The 25,930-nt window shown below is 39.1% G+C and overlaps 2 protein-coding genes across 2 annotated transcripts; both read right to left on the minus strand.

Moving 5' to 3' along the window:
• Positions 1-204: 204 nt before the first annotated feature.
• LOC131722978 (tripartite motif-containing protein 16-like) lies at positions 205-8,563 on the minus strand. Its single transcript, XM_059016213.1, has 6 exons — positions 6,769-8,563; positions 5,050-5,145; positions 4,651-4,884; positions 4,343-4,496; positions 2,100-2,165; positions 205-1,136 (listed from the first exon to the last, which is right to left on the minus strand). Exons 1-6 carry the CDS (start codon positions 7,348-7,350, stop codon positions 607-609), a joined length of 1,662 nt encoding a protein of 553 aa, XP_058872196.1. The 5' UTR covers positions 7,351-8,563; the 3' UTR covers positions 205-606.
• An 11,621-nt stretch (positions 8,564-20,184) lies between these two features.
• Positions 20,185-25,492, minus strand: LOC131722969 (tripartite motif-containing protein 16-like). The gene is made up of 8 exons (XM_059016195.1): positions 25,296-25,492; positions 24,181-24,767; positions 23,215-23,310; positions 22,774-23,007; positions 22,460-22,619; positions 22,181-22,237; positions 21,893-21,958; positions 20,185-20,932 (listed from the first exon to the last, which is right to left on the minus strand). The coding sequence occupies exons 1-8, from the start codon at positions 25,489-25,491 to the stop codon at positions 20,403-20,405; spliced, it is 1,926 nt and encodes a 641-aa protein (XP_058872178.1). The 5' UTR covers position 25,492; the 3' UTR covers positions 20,185-20,402.
• Between the last annotated feature and the right edge of the window lie 438 nt (positions 25,493-25,930).

Genomic DNA, 25,930 nt, shown 5'->3' on the forward strand with positions numbered 1-25,930 from the left:
ACCTCTCTGTGCTTTACAATGCCTCCCTATGCTTTACCAGACCTCTCTGTGCTTTACAATGCTTCCCTATGCTTTACCAGACCTCTCTGTGCTTTACAATGCCTCCCTATGCTTTACCATACGTCTTTCTCTCTTATTCCCTCTCTCTATCTTTCTTTCTCATTTGAAAAACCGTGTTAATGAGTATTAATAAATAAGTCACAGTTAATCAAATTATTTTTTTTTATTAAATCGCATTACTAAAATCTGAAAAAATAAACATAAAACTCATTTTATGGAAATCAAAGAAAACAAACACACACAATACAATACAATAATACAAACACACACATACAATAAGCAAACTTAAGTTGACTTTTTTAAAAACTGTTACAGCATGACTATTGGATGACAATTCTTAAAAAATAAATTAAATACAGTTACTTCCTATGAAATCCATTCGTTGCTAAAAACAAATAATTCCCCTCGTTTCGCTCTGCAGGTGGCGCCGTTTTACCCCCTAACTTTCATCCAAAGTTGTGTCAGATTGAACATTCCCTTCACCCGAGGAGTGGAGAGGACAGACAGGGAGTTCCATACAAAGGGTTTCTTACAACACAAAACAGTCTAGTTCAGCTGGCAGATTGTTACAGAGGAACCAGAATTAAGCCAAAACCCAGGATAGAGCGGCTCAGTGAATGTGGTTTGGAATCTGTGCAGGAGGGTCATTGTGTCAGAGACGCCATAAAAGGACAGCGTGCCGGCATTAAAGTCCAGATACACTCCTATTCTGGGGGAGCGGGGGGCAGTTATTGCAGTTTTATTGTTATTGTGCCAGGCAGAGTAACTGTAATCAGAGCGGAGCAAACTCCAGGACTTGTCATTGTATCCAAGGCGACAGGAACGATCCCCTCCTTTCCTGCTGATTCCTTTATATGTGACTCCTATAGAAGCCTGTCCCCCACTCCACTCAATCTCCCAGTAACAGCGAGTCCCAGACAAACCCTCTCTGCAAAGCACTTGGAACCAGCTCTCAAATCTCTCTGGGTGATGAGGATATCTCTGGGTCTCTCTCCTCCATGTCACCTTTCTGTTCCCTTCAGACAGACAGAGCTCTCTATTCGCTGTGTTGGGGTCCAGTGTGAGCTGACAGGAATCTGATTGAAGAGAAGAGGACGGGTAGAGGAGAGACGGTTAGAAAAGTCAAATCACTGAGAAAATCAACAGTCATTGTCTGCTGCATCCTCACATCCTGTTTATGGAAGGTGTGTGTGTTGTTTTAATTATTTTTTTTTAATACATTTTGACCACTTTTTTAAACTTTTAAATTGCATTTTCTGCCTCAAGATGGCTTCCCACGGACCGGCATGGACCCCTCAGAACTACATTTCCCATCATCCTCCTGCTCACTGGTAATTCCATCTCAATTACATATGTGAGCAGGAGGATGATGGGAAATGTAGTTTTGAGAGGTCCATGCAGGTACATGTGAAGCTATCTTTAAACCCTCTTGATTGTTTTATTCATTATAATTCCTCGATCTTATCAAACTTCTTCAGTTGTAACTAATCAAATGCAGCTCTGCATACAATTACAGTTCACTTAATGTTCCTACAGGGTATGTGTTGCCATTTTACCCACTCAGACCCCTTGCTTACTAAATATCTTCAATAGAATATCGTCCACTTTTCAAATATCTGTCTAATATTTTAATGAGCAATCCATCCCACAAGTGCAGTGATACTGCAATATACATTTACTACCAGCACAGGATGACTGGGAGGGATAGCTGTTCATTTTACCCCACAACTGGTTTCACATGCATTGTACATGTATTAAAAGATGGGATGATTATCTATTCAGGGATACCAAGATATTTAGGGAGAGAAAGGTCTGAGTGGAAAAACAGGCAACAAATGCCCCTCCCCCAGTCATTCTGCATGTATTCATCTGAACCAATACTTGTTGGAGAGGAGTGTAGATTAATGGCTTCACAATTACTAATAAATAATAATAATTGCTGCCCTCAAGCTCCACCCCTCCCTGTTCTGTAGTGTTAGCTCTTCTCACAATGGAGTGACACATCTTTCAATCAAATGTTTCAGTGAAAACAGACTTACATTTTAAAAACTCAGCTCTGTTCCTTGGCTCTGGAGTCTGCAGACTGTAAACTGCAACTTCATTCACTGGGCAGAAAAAAAGAGAGAGAAATAGAATTGAAACATACAACAGTCACTGTCTGCGCCATCCTCAAATCACTCCCTCCTCCCTGCTTCATCAGTCCCTGTTCCCTCCCCCATCCTCCCTGCTCCTTCCTCTATGCTTCCTTCTCCCTCTTGAATGCTCCCTCCACCCTCCTGCCTCCTCCCACAAGCATCCTCCCTGCTCCCTATTCCCTCCTCCCTGCTCCCTCCTCCATTCTGCTCCCTCCTCCATCCTCCCTGCTCCCTCCTCCATCCTCCCTGCTCCCTCCTCCCTGCTCCCTCCTCCATCCTCCCTGCTCCCTCCTCTATCCTCCCTGCTCCCTCCTCCATCCTCCCTGCTCTCTCCTCCCTTCTCCACCAGTTATTCAGACGTTATTTTTTGGTGTTTTGGGGCAATCAGCCAATAATACAACCGTTTCCACCCTTTCTGGATTTTCATTGGTCAGATTATATGTCAGTCACACAGCCTGACGAACCTGCTGAATGTGAGCTGAAGCAATCATGAAACGTCATCACTGAGAGCCGCAGTGGAACCTTATTATAGTTTAAAAAATAATGTTTACACACACACAATAGAAATAATAATATGTTTTTATATTTCTGATAAATAAAACTAAATAATAATAATAATAATAATTGGTGTTATACTTATGGAGCGTCGTTTCAAGCCCAGAGATACCAAAGCGCTGGGATGTGAATCTGCCCTCACAGCAACGAACATATATAGACATGTTTTATTTTTAATATTTCTTTATACATTATTCAGCTTCGTGTGATTCTTATTCTTCAGCAGCGTACTGTAAGGTGTCTGTACGCGTATGTTATTAATGTAGTTATAACGTTATATTAAACAGCAACACATCCCACAATCCTCTCGGGAGCGCTTGATAAAGAAACCCGTCCAGCCCTCCCTGATCAATCCAAGAGAAACCCGCGTTTCCAACATCGGAACCACCTCGGCAACAGCCGCTCCGCATCCCATCTGAGGACAGAGCTGCATTTCCATGAGGGAGTCACCGCGAACATGGAGAAACCGGACACCCGAAAAATCACCCGGACCCGCACCAACGGGCTTTGAAATACACTCTGATTCGGACTGAAGGGAATCCACTTCACACAAAAAGGGTTCACAGAAATGTGAGCAAACACAACCACCCTCAGAACAAACCCGTGAACACAGAAATGGAAAAATAGAAATGTGAAAGCGCGTCATTTTAACACGCTCACTAACAATTGCCACGGAAACCCTGACGACAAAAAACCAAAACAAAACAGGAATGTCACTCTGCAGAGAAGAATTCAGCTCCACAACACCTGAAAAACTACAGGAAACGTCAGCTTATTATCAGAAGAGTTTCTTTTTTAAATGTATTTTTATTTATTTATTTTTTAAAGGTGTTGATACCCATTTCGTGCTTGAAAGGGAACGTGCTGTTTTTAAGTTACAAGTTCAAAGTGTTCTCTTCGGTTGCAGTCTCCTATCACTCCTAGTACAGACCACAGCAATTGCGGTTTTCTCTGTACTGTCTCACACAATGCAAACCTTATTTTAAAATGTGTGCACCTTATCAAAGCTGTTGCTATTTTAAATACAATTCTTTATGGAGTTCAGCAGAGATTATAAAGATATTGCATGGGGCAGTGTGTGTGTGTGTGTGATAGGCAGGGTGTGTGTGTCTGTGTGAGTGTGTGTTTGTGTGATACGCAGTGTGTATGTGTGTGTGATAGGCAGTGAGTGTGTGTGTTTGTGTGATAGGCTGTGTGTGTGTGTGTCTGTGTGTGATAGGCAGGGTGTGTGTGTCTGTGTGATAGGCAGGGTGTGTGTGATAGGCAATGTGTGTGTGTATGAGTGTGTGATAGGCAGTGTGTGTGTGTGTGTGTGTGTGTGTCTGTGTGATACATGAGCATGTAATGCCTGGATAACCCCCCTCGGTGTGCATTACATTCTCATATCACACACCACCCCATGCTGTATTCTATAGATATTGTACAGCTCCTTTCTGTCCTTCCATTTCTACATAAACTCTGAAATTAAAACACTATATTCATATAGCCAACAATCTGCAAGCGGTCTTTATTAATGTCTTGCAAGTCCTGTCCCTCCTCAAGCCAGGGCCTATTTTAGAAATCTCTACCAAAGGAATCTATTTCACACCAACCTGTTTTTGTTATTAATTCCCTCTTGCAGAAGTCCTCAATATGGTCTTTAAGTTCAGATACAGCTTTCCTCACAGCCTCAAAAGAGATGTCTGTATTGACAGTAACGCTGGGTAAGTCTCCAGCTTCAGGAGGGGCACAGAGAGACTGGAAATTCTACAACAGGAAAGTGGAGAAAAGGAGTTTTCAGTGAAACAGAATGGGGTCCAAAACATTCCTGGGGAAAAGCAAGGATTCATTCAATTGGAGAGGTCTGTCTGAAACCGTCCCAGTTATGGACTTGAGATTTTCTAACAAGCAGTGATGTTACCTGTAGAAAATGGATGTGATCCTCTGTCTCTGAAAGCTGTTTCAGCTCAGTGTTTCTCCTCCTTAGCTCAGCAATCTCCTGCTCCAGTTTCTTCATGCGTCCTTCAGCCTGATTCACTGCAGCCTTCTCGTTAGCTCCAATCAGCTCAATAACCTCAGTGTGGATCTTCTCAATGGATCGGATCAGCTCAGTAAAGATCTTCTCACTTTCCTTTATTTCTATGCATGCAGATCTCTGAGTGAAAGAACACAGTAGAGGAGACATGGTTAGAATTGATATCAAAAACACATCAGGCATAGACAGTAAACTTCTGTAGATGTGTTCCAGTCCATCTGTTAATAATAATAATAATAATAATAATAATAATAATAATAATACCCCCCTATTGTCAATACCCACTTTCAGTGACTCCACAGCCTTTTTCAGCTCCTCAATTTCTTTCAGTCTCTCCTGGATTCTCTGTTGTATTTCTGTCTGTGTCTCTCCCAGCTGCTTCTGTGTAGAAACACAGTGACACAGTGACATTTCTGATGGGGCAAGAACGGCATGGCACGGGCACAGCAGCTCTGCCATTGCAGATAGATGTGTATGTGTCACTTTTAAAGGCACGGGCACAGCAGCTCTGCCAGTGCAGATAGATGTGTATGTGTCACTTTTAAAGGCACGGGCACAGCAGCTCTGCCAGTGCAGATAGATGCGAATGTGTCACTTTTAAAGGCATGCGTTTTGTTTACTATATATATCAAAACACAATTATTAAAATCTTGTTTAAAATGTGATGTATTAGTTTATTAAGAAGATATTATGATCCCTGTGCTGCAATCATTGTTACAATATATTAAAGAGGCCCTGCATCATAGAGGCAGCACTGGGTGAAGCTCGCTCCGTCCTCCGGCTGCAGCACCAATTTTCCAAGCGAGGATCATATTTCCACCACATCACTACAAACACAAGCATGGCTGGATCTTCGTTTAATGAAGTTAATAAACACCGAAAAACAGAAGCCCTGTGCATATTGAATATCATATTAATCTTGTATATTGAATATCATATTAATCTTGTATATTGAATATCATATTAATCTTGTATATTGAATATCATATTAATCTTGTATATTGAATATCATATTAATCTTGTATATTGAATATCATATTAATCTTGCATATTGAATATCATATTAATCTTGTATATTGAATATCATATTAATCTTGTATATTGAATATCATATTAATCTTGTATATTGTATATCATATTAATCTTGTATATTGAATATCATATTCATGTTGTATATTGAATATCATATTCATCTTGTATATTGAATACCATATTAATCTTGTAAATTGTATATCATATTAATCTTGTATATTGAATATCATATTCATCTTGTATATTGTATATCTTATTAATATTGTATATGATATGAATCTTGTTTTTTTGCTTTTTAATTAGGTGCTTGGCTTTGCTGGGAATGCTATTTTTAAACAGTGTTACCAATTAGCCCTGGCCACATGCCTTTAAAAAGGGTCTGAAAAGCCAGTTTCTTGGTTCTACAAGCAGGGATACAGACTGTCTGGGAAGGAGAGTGTTGCTGTAGGATCCTCACGACTGCGTGTGTTAACCAGGGTGAGAAAAACACAAGAGGAAAAATGTATCTCGGATCACTGTGTGAGTTAACCAGGATCGCTAGCACTGGAAGGAATAGGGAACAAGTTTAGGGGATTTTAATCCCATCCAAGTCTAGAGAGGAGGTGTCAGGGAGACTGCTCCTGGAGCGGGACCTCCTTTCTTGTTTGATCAACTTTTATTTTCTAGTTGTTTTCAAGCAGTGTTTTGTTTTGAATTTGTGTTTTTTGTATCAAAGAAAACCTCCTGTGTCTCTCCTATCAATCAGCGATAGCCACACCCATAACAACGCCCCTGTTACACCCTGAAATACATTGTAGTACATCATAGTTTAGATAGAGCAATTAAAAAACTAGGGCTCTTTAAATAGCTCTTAATATACAATTAAAATCTGATCTGATGTGAAACTGTATAACCTAGTAAACAGATATGTTAAATATCCCTGGGAATTCTTATCTTCTAGGATAGCTACAAGGAAATGGTTCAAACCCTTACCTGTTTCACACTCCTTTCTTTCTCAGCTGAGACTGTATCATGGCTCTTGTGATCCTCGTCTGTACACAACACACAAACACAAGTCTGATCGGTTCTACAGAAGACCTCCAAAACCTTCTGGTGTTCAGCACATAGCTTCTGCTCCAGATTTCCAATTGCATTGATCAGCTTGTGCCTCTTGAAAGCAGCCCCCTCATAGTGTGGCTTGACGTGTGTTTCACAGTAAGAGGCCAGGCACGTCAAACAGGATTTCACAGCTTTGAACTTTCTCCCAGTGCAGAAATCACACGGCACATCTCCAGGTCCAGCATAACTTTGAGCAGGAGGAGGATTCAGTCCTGTCTTCTTTAATTCCTCCACAAGTTCGGCCAGCATGGTGTTTCTGCGCAGAACAGGCCTTGGGGTAAAGGTCTCTCTGCACTGGGGGCAGCTGTAGACACCTGTATGATCAGTCTGATCCCAGCAGTTCTTAATACACCCCATACAGTAACTGTGTCCACATGGAATAGTGACTGGGTCTTTCAATAGCTCCAGACATACTGAACAGCTAAACCGATCCTCTGACCATACTTTTGAAGCCATTCTTGCTGCAGTGAGACAGAGAGACTGACGATTTCACAAGAAACGAAACTTCACTGTGCTGATTTCCTGGAGTTGTGTAAAGCTCTGAGAGGCGGGGTTTGGGACTGAGGCCAGGTTTAGACAAGCAGGGGGAGCAGAAACTGCCAAATCAGATATTCTATGAAACTGTTTCTAAATCCCCCAACAAATATTACAATGTTAAGATTAGGAATGAAACAACTGATATTAACAACTGTTTAATATCAGGGCTGAAGAGTCTGACTTTGTGTTTTAGCCCCAGATCTATAATATGTAATATTAAGGAATGTTCTGTTACTCGTATGTTTGTGATGACGGTTTGAACGGCATCTCGTTACTTTAGTAACGCCTTACTGTAATAATATTACTTTAGTCAATAACGAGATAATATAACGCGTTTAGCTTTTAATGGCAGTAATAACATTACAGTTCCTTTCCAAACCAAGGGCGTAGGTTTGGTTTGAACATTGGTGGGGACACAATTTTTTAGGGGGGCGGAGTCACGGTCGCTAGGGGGGTTCGGGGACATGCCCCCACGGGAAGAAATTTTTTAGGAGACAGCTGTTAAATGGTCACTTCTGGTGGCTTGAAATGAATGCTGGACATGAATCGAGGACAATCTGATTGACATGAAGTTGGCTGGTATACACTTAAAACACTAGGATAAAGTGTCCCTCCTGGAAGCTGGTTTGACATCCCTGCTATAGAATTACTAATAACCTGAATTATAACCTATCCCAGCCTTACTGTAAGCTACCAATACCCCTGGCGCTACAAGCATGAGCACATGCACGCTCACGTGCTCTGCCTGCCTCTCCTGTGTCTGTGCTGCTGCTCGTACCTGGGTGCATTGCTTCATTCACCTGATAAAATAATAAATTGATGCATGTCATATAGAGAGAAAATATATGGCTATGCTAACTTTATTTGCTGAGTATTACTATACAGCATTAGCCTACTATCATATCACAATGTGCCTCAAACAATAATATATCTCAAAACTGAGTCTAACACTTTCACTGTTATAATCACTAAGCCATTACAGACCTCACCGGCGACCCTGTTGCTCCACCTGCCTCTGTACTGCTTTTACCAGGTTGCACTGCTTCACTCGCCTGATAAAATGATAAATTGATGCATGCTGTTTAGAGAGAAAGTATGACTCTGCTAACTTCATTAGTAAATTATTTTTACATTTGCTATGATAATCATTATCAATTGTGTTTATTACTTTAATAACATCTTCCTACTGACACTTTGACTTTTTGTAAAAAAAAACTTCCCTATGTCCATCTTTCTTTTTTTGGTTGCTATTATGCTTTAGTCACCTAAAGCCAAATTGAAGTGATTAGCTAACGTGAGTTGGATGACGATATCAAAACATGCTCACTCACTCACTCTCTCTCTCTCTCTATCTCTCACACACACACACACACATAATGATTAGCTGTGAAACAAGCGAGCTAGCCACCAAGGACGTGGGGTTAGCAGCTAGCAATGGGTCGCTAACGTAATAGGTAGGTAGGTCGGTATGTTTATTCTCTCAAACTATGTTGCTGACAATACCTTCAGCCCCGGCACCTGGCTTTCATTCAGTCAGTGACTCACACTCCCGCAAGCGGCAGCTTCAGATGAGCGTCTTTCCAGAGTCCAGCCAGCGGGTCTCAACCTTTTTTTACTCACGCCCCACTGAAATTTATTTGCATATCTGTCGTCCCCCCCCCCCCCCCCCCCCGTTTAATTTGACTTTTTAATATATATATATTTATTACTGCCTATATAATATAGTGCATTTATTTAGCCGCCTGGATAGTCACACTGTCCATTCAATCAAATACATATATACTGTTCGTGTTCGCTTTTTACACACACGATACAAAAATATCAAGCAAGGAGTAAGTTAGTCACAAAGGGAGGAAGGAGGAGGATAGAAATAATGTGACAACGCATTAAACAACAAACTAAATATCGAATTAAACTGATTATATTTATTCTTATTTTTTAAAATAAATGTGAAAAATGTGGCACAATATACACCGTTTAAGATTGACTAGAATGTTCCTTATTTTAAACCCAGAGAATCACCTTTCACTCCCGAGTCCTTGTTCACTTTCGCGCCTCAATGAAAACAGAACACTCTGCTTGGTCCCTGACGTCAGCCGCGCACTGAGTCCGTGTTACAGTGATGCATTATGGAATTTGTAGTTTTCTTGTCTGCTGATTGCACCCCAAAACCCCACCAAACGCCAACAAATCCCAGGGTGCCATTCTTTTTAAAGCTACCGATATCTCTTTTTTTTCTAATAACTCGCTGCACTCAAAGGGTGAAAATCGGGAGTATCGTTTGGCACGTCACTGTTATTATTACTAGTACGTTATTATTCAAACGTTCACCGCCCCCCCCCCCCCCCCCCAGTTGAGAACCTAGGGCCTAAGCCAATCAAATTAGCGTTTTCTTTTGGAGGCGGGAGAAGCAACGAGGGGATCTTGAGAGCGTTAACCCTTTGTGGAGCGGATAAAACGACTTGACAAAAGACGTTTCAGATTTATCAAAATTATTGGTAGGGACAATTCAACGGTCCCTTGACATTGGTAGGGACATGTCCCTACCGTCCCTAGCTAAATCTACGCCGGTGTATTTTAAAAATACCTTAACAGCGGAAGTAATCACGGACAAAATGCAATGACCCGCGGACACTCATGCGCATATCTTAAAATAATGCTGTAGCGCTTAATGCAGCATTCACATTGCGTTTGGTACCTGAACGCCAATCAAAGGAATAAGATGGTTAAGTAATATTTTAGTGTGTGTGTGTGCGCGCACGTTTGCGGCGGAATTAAGCGGGAAAACACAGATTTTCTGTGCTGTCTCAGAACTTTTCGTTTCTTTTTACACTTAGGGCAGAGCAAAAGACATGCAATGCTTTTTTGTTCGTTTGATAATTAAGTTAGTACACTTATCATATATAATAATCAACACATGCAATGTAGCTTTACATGTACTTAATCAAGGTTGAACGAGGCGCGCTGTGGATCTCATTCATGTTGAAACGTAGCTGCAGTTCACTTCAGTATCCAGTGCATTGTTAGCACCGAACAAGCTGTTTAAAGATGCCCACAACGATAAACATCACCCCTAAAGATCGGGGGAGGGAGTTTGGCAATAGCCGTCCAGATGACAAAGACTAACTCGGAGATGAACTAATATGAATACTGTTTTTTTATTATTATTATTATTGTAACTACACAGACGTATTTGTAATGTTTAAAGTAAAATGGTGCGTTTGTTTATATTATTGATTGATGGCTTTGGTGAGCGTGTTACTTCCTTATAATTTAAAAGTTTACCAATAAATATGTTAACTGTTATTATTCAGTCGCGCGGTTTGTGTGTCTTATAACGCGGGGGGGGGGGGGGGGGGGGGGGGGACACGACTCCATTTTAGATTATTATTTTAATTGCGGAATAAAGAGGATTTGTATTTATTTCTATTGGAGAATTTTGTTTTTTTATTTTGGAAAAACTAGGATGCCTGGTCTTAGCCTTATCACTAAAAAGCAGCATAGCACCATCTAGTGGATATTTTACATATGACCGTGTCAGAGGAGGAGTTGGATAAACGGCTGCCTTAATGTATGGAGGATAATTTGTGCCAAAATTAAAAATAAATAAATAAATAAATAAATACATACAAATATAAATAAATAAATATAAAACGAAATAAATACATAAATAAGTAGAAACTGAAATATATTTAATAATTTATCTATCTATTTATTTATTTCGTTATTTATTTACGTATTTATTTCGTTTTTTATTTATTTATTTACTTATATATTTATTTCTTTATTTACTTCGTCTTTTCATTTTGGCACAATCTTTTCGAGCTACCGTCAATCATGCTCGATGGGCGGGACAATAAGTGACTCGATGATCTCCTAACTCTGCCTGGTAGTAGTGCGGAGAGGTGTGCAGTCAGGGCTGCAGCGTCGTTGCTGTACAGTTTCAATGCTGTGAATATTCAATACGTTACAAATGTGTGCAACATGACTTATAGGAGTCTTATCCTAGAAAAGATTAGGGAGCTTTTAATTCAAGTTGAATGTGGGTCGGTAAATGACGACTTTAATTTGTGTCGAGTAGATTGGCTGTTGGAAAGAATAGGGCAGACATTGGCATGTACTGATGAACATATTGATGAAGGTGCCAGAACTAACTTGCAGATAATTCGACATCAAATTCTACGCGGTACCAGTGACTACAGTACAGCAGAAGAGTTCGCAGCGGTAGGCCAAACTGGGACGGGAAAATCTGGACGTCCCAAGATATTTTACGAAGGGAGTCCTCTCCGCACTAGTGATGTGCAGTTCACGAACCAATCCTTCTTTTTGAACGACTCACTAAGATGGACGATGGGAATCGGATCAGAGTCCCCACTGAATCGGTTCTTTTGATTCACCCCATGAACAAGCTGCGTGGCGCGCAGGAGTCGAGTTACCAGCCTATCAAAACTCATGAAGTGATGCCTTACCTCTCGAGTCTGGATGATTTATTCGTTGTAACAAGGAAAGCGGGTTGTCTCTCAGCTCGTTGAGTGTTATGAAACTGAAGACCGTATGTGCCATGTTGGATCCAAATCCCCGCTTACTTAGTGCAAAATAAGAACTCTGTGTGAGCCAAAATGGCGTCAGTTACATCCTCCAGACCATAGCTATGTATCTATGATCCAGACGGTGTGTACTTTCTAGAGAGCTGCTTCACGCTGTCAGAAACTCAGATTACAAGTTTGTGCACCAGAATTTCTTACAGTTCTTCTTAGTTTACTATGTACGTAACCTTGTGTAAGTCTGCCAAACAAATAAATAATACAATGAATAACTACTAGTTGTAGCCTATGTGTGTTTGTTATTTTTGATACACATACAAAATTAATCATATCTATAGTTAACTGTTTTGCACAAATTATGATTAATACTTCTAAGTCATCTTGAGTAAAGTCAGCCAAATTACTAAATAATAATAATAATAATAATAATAATAATAATAATAAGAGATATACACCTAATTTCCAAAATAAATAAATACAAACATCTACTGGTATTGTAACGTTATTGTACCCAAGGCTTAATTATATAACTTGTGATTACATCTTGTGATTACAAAGATTACATGACGATTTACAACTACGGTTAAATATTTTATAATTCAATAATGACGGCGATTCCCCTTAGTCCACAAGGTGACACGTAGTATCAGCTACGATACAACAACCTTTTAGGAGGATATTGCGCATTCTAACGGATGACGTTCTTAAACGTCTATTATATTTTACATTATTAAATATACATTTTCTAAATGTTATTTTTCTGTGGTAAATACTAAATATACACACGTTTAAACTTTGTTTATATAAAATGTACATGTTGCGGTTATGGGTGTCAACGTGTGATTGATCACATGACTAATCCTAAAGGTTTACTGGATAGAAGAGGAATTGGGCAAACAGCGTTTTGCTCTGTGCTGAATAAATACCACGGATTAGTTCCACAAATACCACTCGTTCGAGCCTCCCTTTGTTGTAAAAAAAAATGAGTGACTCCAAATGTATAGAAAACAACACGTAAGAAATGCAACTGACTATTTTTTTTAAAAAGATGAAATTAAATTCGATTGATACTGATAAACAATGCTAATGGTTCAAACTGTTATGTTATCTCTAGGATTCTAAATATATATTATTTATTATTTTTGTCAAACTATATTTAATGTTTATGAACCCAGTCAACCAAATATAGATTCTCCCTCGCTTTTGTGATGTGCAGTTCGTGAACGACTCGTTCTTTCCGGTTCAAATAAACCTGCGTAAACAATCTTAATGCGGTCTGCATTGATTGGTTTTGTGTCATTGAATCAGTGAATCAAATGAACGAAATGAATCGATTCACCAAACTGAACTGAATCAAATGAATCGAGTAATAAATAAAGAAATAAAACGAAATAAATAAATACAGAAATAAAAAACGAAATCAATAAATAGATAGATAAATTATTAAATATATTTCAGTTTCTGCTTATTTATGGATTTATTTCGTTTTATATGTATTTATTATATTTGGATGTATTTATTTCGTTTTTATTTATTTATTTATTTAATTATTTTTTTCGAATTTTATTTATTTATTTATTTATTTTAATTTTGGCACAAGTTATCCTCCATACAGGGAGGTGAAGCAGTCTGGTTTCAAACACACCGCCGTCCCGAAGGAACATTTTCACACACGGCAAGCCACAAACACGCAGCTTCAAAAAACATCACAGATACGTTTTTTTTTTCTTTTTTCGGTGTTTGCTATCTCTTTAAAAATGTGTTGAAATATATTTTGGAAACAGTAACAGAGTGGCTTCGAAAGAGGAACAATTTATTAAAAAATAAACACATTTATTATTATTTTTTTTTAATATTACTGTCAGTAGTCCCATGTCAAAGAACACGGTGTAAATATATATATATATATATATATATATATATATATATATATATATATATATATATATATATATATTTTAACACAGTAGTGGCTGTACAATCCTGCTAATATTATTAATCACATCAGTAGAGGCTTGTGTAACTCGAGCTGCGGTTGGTCAGGGAGGCATTAATATGAACACACACTAATAGTACTGTCCTGCAGTCGAATGAAAACCGCGTCACAATCAAAATAATGTAAAGGGTTATGCAGTACATGACTATCTCTGCGAACCTATTCACAATTTAGGAAATCTGTACTGACGTTTTTTTCATGTGGGACTGTTTGGCATTGATTAAATGGGAATCAGAGTTAAAGTGTACATATAGGCCTATATAGGTCTGGCATTTAAATATTTACGTGTTTTCAAATAAAGCACATATCTTTTTGCATGTGAAACAGTATGTTTAACTTGTATACAGTATTGTTTAGTGGCTTCAGTTTTTCCAGTGTGGTTAAAGTTGCTTTAGGCACAGTGGGTAACTAAATGAAAGTCTCAGAGGGAACATAGCCTCCCCGGGAACTGCTGGTCAGTTTTGATTCCAGCATGTACAGCACCTATTATTATTATTATTATTATTATTATTATTATTATTATTATTATTATTATTATTATTTATTTCTTAGCAGACGCCCTTATCCAGGGCGACCTACAATTGTTACAAGATTTCACATTATACAGATATCACATTATTTTTACATACAATTACCCATTTATACAGTTGGGTTTTTACTGGAGCAATGTAGGTAAAGTACCTTGCTAGCGGATCCTGCTGGATAATTGGAGACACAGTGAAATGTATATAGTTCAGTTTTCTGTTTTTGGAGTGCTGATTATGCTGTGCTAAGACCAGTGCAGTATTGCTGGTGTGACTCTTTGGAGACACAGTGAGATGTATGTAGTTCAGTTTTCTGTTTTTGGAGTGCTGATTATGCTGTGCTAAGACCAGTGCAGTATTGCTGGTGTGACTCTTTGGAGACACAGTGAGATGTATGTAGTTCAGTTTTCTGTTTTTGGAGTGCTGATTATGCTGTGCTAAGACCAGTGCAGTATTGCTGGTGTGACTCTTTGGAGACACAGTGAGATGTATGTAGTTCAGTTTTCTGTTTTTGGAGTGCTGGTTATGCTGTGCTAAGACCAGTGCAGTATTGCTGGTGTGACTTTTTGGCCACAAAGCGGAATGTATAAAGTTCCTGTTTGTGTTTGTGTAATTCTGGGTATGCAGGGGTGCAAGACCAGTGCGGTCGGTAACTGTAAACATGTTATTGATCTTTCTTTGTTAATTAGTATTGCTGTTATAATACTCATGTATTAGGGTGTGTATGTGGCAACACTGAGGGGCTTCCGCATACTTGTGAACATGGAGTCTTCAAAATAAGGAAGCTTTTGTAAACTGATATTTTCTAAGACATTTGTTTTTAATGAAGCACCTGCCCGCCGAGACAGAGCGGGCAGCGCCACGGAACACACAAAAGAACAGCCCGACTACGCCACCGAGGGAATTCCACCCTCACAATTAAAACAAACGCTAGTTTAAAACACGTCTCTTAAGTATTTTATTTTATAGGGCGTGGAACTGGGATAGAAATCAGAAGGAGCACAAACTACAACGATTAAAAATCATTCCAGGTTTTATTTGGAGGAGACACCAACTCAGATCATAGATATGCACATTAACAAGCAATTACTACCAATTACACTGTATAACCGTGCAGACGTGACGGAGTGTTAAAAACACTTATACACACAAAAAAAAAAAATCAACTGTGCAAAAAAACGCCAATACATACTAATCATAATAATAAAATAAACACAAATACACCAAACCTCTTTAAATCTCGCATATACAAACCAATACAAACAAACGTGCAAAGTGTAACACATTACTATTACAATGAACTATTCCATTTATTTAAACACACAAAACAAGTTGGTTATCGATGACAATGCAGATGATTTATCAGATAATTATATTGCGAACTGGAGTCTAATCATTACAGAAAATTAATAAAAAACAGCCATAAAACAATACAGTACATCAAAACCACATAAAACAACCAGGGCGATATCTGAAAGAACGGAAGCTTAAAACACAAACTAATCAGGGGAATGGCATGCTGTCAGGACATTATCAAGCGTAGCCGGCCACGTAATCAAACAAACGTGCTGCTTTGAAACAATAATTCTTAAACTAGTCAGTCCCTTTAAGGATTTCACGACAACCAACGAAGGTTGTAGCTGACTAGAAGATCATAATCAAACTGGCTTACTCACGTCTCATACTTCAATACTACTGCCGCTACTCGCACACCTCACACAAAATCATTTTCTGGTTCTATCTTGGCTTTTTCAATTAATATAATTTAATTAATAGAGAATTGAAACATATTAAGATCACAGCTACCTAGCCTAAATTTTATTGATGTTTTTTGTAATCTCCCAGCGGCTTCAGTTGCAGACAAATCGCTGATAATAGTGCAGACCGCGGGGCAAACCAATGCGCGGCGGGGGGGGGGGCGAATTTTTTTGTTTTGTTTTTTTAAAACAATGTCGTCCTTCTGGAATCCTCGAAATGATTTTAATTTGTTTGTTTTTAAAACCATTCAAATACAAAACCATAACAAAACGTGTACACATGCTTTGTTGTATTTATTATTTGTGCTGCGGTTGCCTTTTCTTAATTTCTCTGCTGCACTCCTGCTTTGTATATGATGCAGAACACGTGATTGTAATCATCTAACACTAGCACGTGCAATGCTCTTTCAAATTCAGGACGGTATTATTGTCATTGCTTGCACCCCGGCTCCTCTTTCTTTACACATTAAGCACTGGCTATATATACTGTAGCTGGACCTGGCAACGAGGCGTGCAATTTTATAGAGGGGGCTCCGAGGAAGACGCGGGGAATGTCATGGGACTGTATGGGACACTTTCATTACATATCGTGCCCGTCTTTAACACTGCATTTATTAAATCAGGACACTCATTCAATCTGAAATAACTTCGGAGCAGTGTTAGAGCTATAGACTATAGCATAGATACACGGGAATTGTAAGTCCTATTCTGAAATGATGTTGAAGATGATGTGGCAGGTCCACGGATGACATCCTTCCACGTCCCTCAGTTTGTGGTGGTTGAGCAGCGCTGGCTGTTCCAGCCTGTAGAGCGGCTCTTACAGCAGCAGCAGCTGCGCGCTCGATGATTGCAGGTGAGATACTGGAATCCGCCAGGATGTCTTTCTGAACGAGAACCTGACCGAGTCCGTGGAGATTCCGAAGAGTGATGACGTCACGAAGAGGGCGGGGCGCGTCTGCATACAAACTCCAGATTTAGCTGCCTGTTAAATATTTAGCTAAATGTTAAATCTTGTTAAGAATTTAAGATTTATTTAAATATTTAGCTAAATGTTAAACCGTGTAACTAGATTTATAAATGATATCTGAATGTACATATTTAAAAAATATATATTTATTTTCACAACATTTATAAATCTGGGGAAAAAAATACAACATTTAAGTTAAATCTGGGAAAAAAGACATGTTAAAATATTAACGCTTATTTTCTTTATTTTCTTTACACATGGCAACCCATACGTTAATGATCGCGTTGCTATAGGTTTTGTGAATGGAGTCTGTTCTGCTGTGAGTATATCGGGGTGCTCTGTGCTCCCCTCGTTAATGATCGCGTTGCTATAGGTTTTGTGAATGGAGGCTGTTCTGCTGTGAGTATATCGGGGTGCTCTGTGCTCCCCTCGTTAATGATCGCGTTGCTATAGGTTTTGTGAATGGAGGCTGTTCTGCTGTGAGTATATCGGGGTGCTCTGTGCTCCCCTCGTTAATGATCGCGTTGCTATAGGTTTTGTGAATGGAGGCTGTTCTGCTGTGAGTATATCGGGGTGCTCTGTGCTCCTGTCGTTAATGATCGCGTTGCTATAGGTTTTGTGAATGGAGGCTGTTCTGCTGTGAGTATATCGGGGTGCTCTGTGCTCCCCTCGTTAATGATCGCGTTGCTATAGGTTTTGTGAATGGAGGCTGTTCTGTGTCATGTGAAGAGGAGCGCTTGTGCGAGTCGATTTTATACTTCGTATTGTTGAGGATAGTGGATAATAAAACTATATCCATAATAATAATAATAATAATAATAATAATAATCATCCCAGGTGAAAGTCAGCCGATACGACCCGGAACTGCATACCGGCAAAACATCTTGTCAAGGTACTTCAATATTTCATCTTATCACAATGATAGGCTGCATCATTTTTTCTTTGTATTTTCCGTCCTTTTCGCTTCTTCTTCTTCGTTGTTCGGTTATTATTGATGTTTAAGCAAAATAACTCGACGTCACGCAGGTTCCGGTCATGTGACTTATGATGACAGAGTATGCTGACTGCCAAAGGGGCTTCCGCATACTTGTGAACATGGAGTCTGCAAAATAAGGGAGCTTTTTAAACTGATATTTTCTAAAGACACAAGCATACAACTATTCCACTATAATTTGGTAAAACTATTATTGTGTTAAATACATAAGAACATAAGAAAATTTACAAACGAGAGGAGGCCCCCATTCAGCCCATCTTGCTCGTTTGGTTGTTAGTAGCTTATTAATCCCAGAATCTCATCAAGCAGCTTCTTGAAGGATCCCAGGGTGTCAGCTTCAACAACATTACTGGGGAGTTGGTTCCAGACCCTCACAATTCTCTGTGTAAAAATGTGCCTCCTATTTTCTGTTCTGAATGCCCCTTTATCTAATCTCCATTTGTGACCCCTGGTCCTTGTTTCTTTACTGCACAATACTGTTATTTTGGTACTGCGTCAGTGACTTGGAGAAAAAGAACGTCTTATTTAGTTTTTCAGGGCAAATCGGGTAACCCTAACGACATGAACAGTGCGAGAAACTCAAGCTCCAATATAAATTTAATCAGACACCAAAATCCAAGCAGAACAACTGGACAAAACACACAAAAAGATCATAGTTTATTTTTCCTATTAAGTGCTGTTGTAACTGTTAGTATTAACCTGTATATTTAAAGTTCAAAATGAATCATTCAAAATGAAACATAATCTTAATTGATACAAAATTGTTTAAAATACAATGCTCCCATGGCACTCAATTAGCAACACAGACCTTTCCAAAAACGAACCCAGCATTTGAGTAACTGTGATAACAAGAAGCGGTCGGGATGATTTCAAACAGCATGAAAAGATAAGGGGCCGGTCTAAAGAAAGAGAAAGAAAAATGACATTTGAAGCGCTGTACTCTTTAACAACGCACTTGTTTCAATTGTGTTGCAGAGGAGAAACACAGCTAACTGAGGAACGAGTGATTCAGTAGAGAGAGGCATGGACCCGACTCCAAGGAGAAGAAGAAGGAGTAAAGAGAATGACCCGCCTGATATGTCACAAGAGCCTGCCAGGTACTGAAAGTCTTTTCTTATTAGTTCACGGTGCGGCAGCATGCTGAATAATACCTTTACTAAGAAGCTGTTCAGGAATCCAAATCACTGAGCTGAGTCTCAAGACCAGGGTTAGAGTCCAGACCTCTCTGTGCTTTACAATGCTTCCCTATGCTTTACCAGACCTCTCTGTGGTTTACAATGCTTCCCTATGCTTTACCAGACCTCCCTGTGCGTTACAATGCTTCCCTATGATTTACCACACCTCTCTGTGCTTTACAATGCTTCCCTATGCTTTACCACACCTCTCTGTGCTTTACAATGCTTCCCTATGCTTTACCAGACCTCTCTGTGATTTACAATTCTTCCCTATGCTTTACCAGACCTCTCTGTGCTTTACAATGCTTCCCTATGGTTTACCAGACCTTTCTGTGCTTTACAATGCTTCCCTATGCTTTACCAGACCTCTCTGTGCTTTACAATGCTTCCCTATGCTTTACCAGACCTCTCTGTGCTTTACAATGCTTCCCTATGCTTTACCAGACCTCTCTGTGCTTTACAATGCTTCCCTATGCTTTACCAGACCTCTCTGTGCTTTACAATGCTTCCCTATGAGTATTAATGAATAAGAAAAGGTCAGTTAATCAAATTATTTATTTTATTAAATCACATTACTAAAATCTGAAAAAATAAACAGAACAAACATTTTACGGAAATCCAAGAACAAAAACACACACACACAATAAAACAAACCTTAAGTTCACTTTTTAAAAAACTGTTAAAAAACTATTGGATGCCATTTTTAATAAATATATATATATATATATATATATATATATATATATATATATATATATATATATATATACATATATATATATATATATATATAAACATAACAATTCTTTAAAAAAGAAATTAAATAGTTATTTCGTATGAAATCCATTTGTTGCTAAAAACAAATAATTCATCTCATTTCGCTCTGCAGGTGGCGCCGTTTTACCCCCTAACTTTCATCCAAAGTTGTGTCAGATTGAACATTCCCTTCACCCGAGGAGTGGAGAGGACAGACAGGGAGTTCAATACAAAGGGTTTCTTACAACACAAAACAGTCTAGTTCAGCTGGCAGATTGTTACAGGGGAACCAAAACGAAGCCAAAACCCAGGATAGAGCGGCTCAGTGAATGTGGTTTGGAATCTGTGCAGGAGGGTCATTTTGTCAGAGATGCCATAAAAGGACAGCGTGCCGGCATTAAAGTCCAGATACACTCCTATTCTGGGGGAGTGGGGGGCAGTTATTGCAGTTTGATTGTTATTGTGCCGGGCAGAGTAACTGGAATCAGAGCAGCGCAAACTCCAGGAGTTGTCATTGAATCCAAGGCCACAGGAATGATCCTCTCCTTTCCTGCTGATTCCTTTATATGTGACTCCTATATCAGCCCCTCCCCCACTCCACTCAATCTCCCAGTAACAGCGAGTCCCAGACAAACCCTCTCTGCAAAGCACTTGGTACCGGCTGTCAAATCTCTCTGAGTGATCAGGATATCTCTGGGTCTCTCTCCTCCATGTCACCTTTCTGTTCCCTTCAGACAGACAGAGGTTTCTATGCACTGTGTTGGGGTCCAGTGTGAGCTGACAGGAATCTGATTGAAGAGAAGAGGACGGGTAGAGGAGAGACGGTTAGAAAAGTCAAATCACTGAGAAAATCAACAGTCATTGTCTGCTGCATCCTCACATCCTGTTTCTGGAAGGTGTGTGTATTGTTTTAATTATTTTTTTAATACATTTTGACCACTTTTTTAAACTTTTAAATTGAATTCCCTGCCTCAAGATGGCTTCCCACGGACTGGCATGGACCTCTCAGAACCACATTTCCCATCATCCTCCTGCTCACTGGTAATTCCATCTCAATTACATATGTGAGCAGGAGGATGATGGGAAATGTAGTTCTGAGAGGTCCATGCAGGTACATGGGAAGCTGTCTTTAAACCCTCTTGATTGTTTTGTTCATTATAATTCCTCGATCTTATCAAACTTCTTCAATTGGAACTAATCAAATGCAGCTCTGCATACAATTACAGTTCACTTAATGTTCCTACAGGGTATGTGTTGCCATTTTACCCACTCAGACCCCTTGCTTACTAAATATCTTCAATAGAATATCATCCACTCTTCAAATATCTGTCTAATATTTTAATGAGCAATCCATCCCACAAGTGCAGTGATACTGCAATATACATTTACTACCAGCACAGGATGACTGGGAGGGATAGCTGTTCATTTTACCCCACAACTGGTTTCACATGCATTGCACATGTATTAAAAGATGGGATGATTATCTATTCAGGGATACCAAGATATTTAGGGAGAGAAAGGTCTGAGTGGAAAAACAGGCAACAAATGCCCCTCCCCCAGTCATTCTGCATGTATTCATCTGAACCAATACTTGTTGGAGAGGAGTGTAGATTAATGGCTTCACAATTACTAATAAATAATAATAATTGCTGCCCTCAAGCTCCACCCCTCCCTGTTCTGTAGTGTTAGCTCTTCTCTCAATGGAGTGACACATCTTTCAATGAAATGTTTCAGTGAAACAGACTTACATTTTAAAAACTCAGCTCTGTTCCTTGGCTCTGGAGCCTGCAGACTGTAAACTGCAACTTCATTCACTGGGCAGAAAAAAGAGAGAGAAATAGAATTGAAACATGTGGATTAATACACAACACACACAAGACTCCAAACAGCAATCTGCCATGCTCTTAATCTTTAAACACAAAGTGTATCTGTTCATCTAATACATCTCCAGCCTCTCTTTCACTGAGGCGTTAGGGCCTTCCAAAAAGGGAGAATGTCTCTAGAGATAAAATGTTTTACTGGAAGAAAAGCCTTACCTTTGAAACGTCTGTCACTGCTCCTAGACCCCAGGGTATAAACTGCTGTTTCATTCACTAAATAAAATACAGAAAACTGTTTTAACCAAAGACTTTATGTAGAGGATTTGGAATACAAACATGACCTCCAATTCATGGCATCCTATACTGCGTTGTTTAATGTTTGAATCCCTCTGTCTCTGTTTGAAATAAAACATCTGCAGTATTCATGTAGCAAACAATCTGCAAGCCATGGTCTATTTGAGAAATCCCTACCAAAGGAATCTATTTCACACCAACCTGTTGTAGTTATTTTGACTAATTCCCCCTTGCAGAAGTCCTCAATATGGTCTTTAAGTTTAGATACTGCTTTCCTCACAACCCCAAAAGAGATGTCTGTATTGACAGTAATGCTGGGTAAGTCTCCAGCTTCAGGAGGGGCACAGAGAGACTGGAAATTCTACAACAGGAAAGTGGAGAAAATGGGTTTTCAGTGAAACAGAATGGGGTCCAAAACATTCCTGGGGAAAAGCAAGGATTCATTCAATTGGAGAGGTCTGTCTGAAACTGTCCCAGTTATGGACTTGAGATTTTCTAACAAGCAGTGATGTTACCTGTAGAAAATGGATGTGATCCTCTGTCTCTGAAAGCTGTTTCAGCTCAGCGTTTCTCCTCCTTAGCTCAGCAATCTCCTGCTCCAGTTTCTTCATGCGTCCTTCAGCCTGATTCACTGCAGCCTTCTCATTAGCTCCAATCAGCTCAATAACCTCAGTGTGGATCTTCTCAATGGATCGGATCAGCTCAGTAAAGATCTTCTCACTTTCCTTTATTTCTATGCATGCAGATCTCTGAGTGAAAGAACACAGTAGAGGAGACATGGTTAGAATTGATATGAAAAACACATCAGGCATAGACAGTAAACTTCTGCAGATGTGTTCCAGTCCATCTGTTGTTGTTATTAATAATAATAATAATAATAATAATAATAATAATAATAATAATAATAATAATAATAATATTATTATTATTAATAATACCCTCTTGTTAATACCCACTTTCAGTGACTCCACAGCCTGTTTCAGCTCTTCAATTTCTTTGAGTCTCTCCTGGATTCTCTGTTGTATTTCTGTCTGTGTCTCTCCCAGCTGCTTCTGTGTAGAAAAACCGTGACACAGTGACATTTCTGAAGGGGCATTGAGTGATATCCTGTCACATCCAACACAGGATATTTCAGAGCAGGCTGTGTTATTCACACCTGTCCAAGTAAAGGTATTATGTCCTATAAGGTTTGAACAATACAAATACTAAAATAATGGACATATTGAGAACTTTGCGACTTTATCAATCTCAATTTCAAAATATCACCTCTGTTTATCCTGCAAAATGTTACGAGTATACCGAAAAACTAAAAAATACTTTTAAGTATTATGTACATTTTTAATTGTTACAACATTAAACACTCCAGCTCTCTGAACAAAAGAGACGCCCTCATTTACACTAATGAAAGTAAACCGGGAGGGAGGGCTATTTTGTTATTAAGCTCTGGATTCTGGAACGTCCGTTGTTGTCAAGGAAGATGGGACTTTAACACTTTTTAAATGTAGATTAAAACTCATTTTATAAACTACCTGAGATTTTAATATTTTTTCACATTTGGTATTTCACTTTCTAATTCCAATAGATTTTTTTTTTATTAGACTGTTTTTAATTGTTCTATTTTTATAAACTGGATTTTTATTTTAGTTTTTCAAATTTTGCAATTAAACTGGATATTTTATTTATTTATTCCAATTGTATAACATTTTTGTATTTTACTTTAATTGTTCTATTTTTACAATTAGCTCTTTATCTTACTGTTTTTCAAATTTCATAATTAATACCTAATGTGTATTTATTTCCTTTTTATAACATTTTGTAGTAGACAGCATTTCATTGAAAGGTTTAATTGTTTTGTGTGTGTGTGTGTGAAGTGCTTTGGACATGGACATGTTAAATATCACAGAAATGGTTCAAACCCTTACCTGTTTCACACTCCTTTCTGCTTCAGCTGAGACTGTATCATGGTTCTTGTGATCCTTGTCTGTACACAACCAGCAAATACAAGTCTGATCGGTTCTGCAGAAGACTTCCAAAACCTTCTGGTGTTCAGCACAAAGCTTCTGCTCCAGATTTCCAATTGCATTGACCAGCTTGTGCCTCTTTAATGGAGTAACCTCACTGTGTGGCTTGACGTGTGTTTCACAGTAAGAGGCCAGGCACGTCAAACAGGATTTCACAGCTTTGAACTTTCTCCCAGTGCAGAAATCACACGGCACATCTCCAGGTCCAGCATAACTTTGAGCAGGAGGAGGATTGAGTCTTCTCCTCTTGAATTCTCCAGCAACTTCAGCCAGCATGATGTTTCTGCCCAGAACAGGCCTTGGGGTAAAGGTCTCTCTGCACTGGGGGCAGCTGTAGACACCTGTATGATCAGTCTGATCCCAGCAGTTCTTAATACACCCCATACAGTAACTGTGTCCACATGGAATAGTGACTGGGTCCTTCAATATCTCCAGACACAGTGAACAACTAAACTGATCCTCTGACCACAAGTTTGAAGCCATTCTTGCTGCAGTGAGACAGAGAGAGAGTGATGATTTCACAACAAACGAAACTTAACTGTGTGTCTGAATTGGGATTAAATACAACAGACCTTGAATGGAAGGCGGGCTCGGGGCTCCCCTTCATACAATACACTCTGTTACTCAAACACACGTGTTTGCATTCAGTGAGCTGCTGTGTGTTTATGAAATAACTCCAGCTTAAACCGCACTCTTAGAAGAATGAAGGTGTGTGGACATAGTGATCCTTTCCAACGGTATTATCTTACATCTTTACCGTTAACCAATGCGCTCTCTAATCAATATTGTGCAAATATAGCAAACCGCATATCATTTCAATTTAACTAGGCTAGCGTTTAAAGATTAATTTACTTTACCACGTGCGTCCCTGTACTACTAGCCTATACGATTCAAATAATAAGAACACATTATTTACACGCTGAGATATTATCCGTACTGGTTTCTCTAGTTCCCCGTTGCATTAATAACACGTTTATATCGAGTATAATAGAAATACACAAAGTCGCATTTCATACCTAACCAGGTAAACACGGCGCTGTTGTTGTTTCTGCTTCCTCCTCTCTCGAATGCTAGGTGCGTAATTGCAGAAGACACGCCTCTTTCATTATGATAATATCCGGTGTCAGACCGGAAGATCCCTCCCGCGCGGGAAAGGGAGCGCGCCTGAGGCTCGTGCTTCACGTGCGCGGTTCTTTCCGGTCCGCGTTTCATCTTGCTTACTCCTATTATTATAATATTGGTAAATTGAATAAGGGTAAGATTGAGTTTATATTGAAATGAATGTGAAGTGAAGCATTCTTATTGAGTACATAATAATAATAATAATAATAATAATAATAATAATAATAATAATAATAATAATCTGGATTTCTGTGTTTAATTATTATGGGTATCAGCAGAGGCGGGTTTGTCAATTTTGTGGCCCCAATCAAAGCTCAGTTTAGGGGCCCCTCCTTCTCTACCTGTCATGGCCATTTTAGCGTAACCACACACATCAGTGTCTGCCACAGTCCTATGTCATTATAAGAGTGGGCTACAGAACCGACAGTGCACTTGAACTAAGGTGTTCTCATGTAAGTTAAATAGGAGAGTGAAAGACATTTTCTTACCTTCTAGTAGCTCTTGCTGCAATCAGAATCTAACCATCCTG

This window comes from Acipenser ruthenus, chromosome 52 (assembly GCF_902713425.1).
Source record: "Acipenser ruthenus chromosome 52, fAciRut3.2 maternal haplotype, whole genome shotgun sequence".
NCBI classification, from domain to species: Eukaryota; Metazoa; Chordata; class Actinopteri; order Acipenseriformes; family Acipenseridae; genus Acipenser; species Acipenser ruthenus.

Bases quoted from the DNA above. Each gene is read 5' to 3' on its own strand.
- LOC131722969 (XM_059016195.1), bottom strand. From the start codon at position 25,491: ATGAAACGCGGACCGGAAAGAACCGCGCACGTGAAGCACGAGCCTCAG. The intron at 23,311-24,180 runs GTAAGGGTTTGA...TTTTCTACACAG, and splicing joins CAGAAAGGAGTGTGAAACAG to AAGCAGCTGGGAGAGACACA. The intron at 20,933-21,892 runs GTAAGTCTGTTT...CTCTTCAATCAG, and splicing joins CAGAGCTGAGTTTTTAAAAT to ATTCCTGTCAGCTCACACTG.
- LOC131722978 (XM_059016213.1), bottom strand. From the start codon at position 7,350: ATGGCTTCAAAAGTATGGTCAGAGGATCGGTTTAGCTGTTCAGTATGT. The intron at 5,146-6,768 runs GTAAGGGTTTGA...GTTTCTACACAG, and splicing joins AAGAAAGGAGTGTGAAACAG to AAGCAGCTGGGAGAGACACA. The intron at 1,137-2,099 runs GTAAGTCTGTTT...CTCTTCAATCAG, and splicing joins CAGAGCTGAGTTTTTAAAAT to ATTCCTGTCAGCTCACACTG.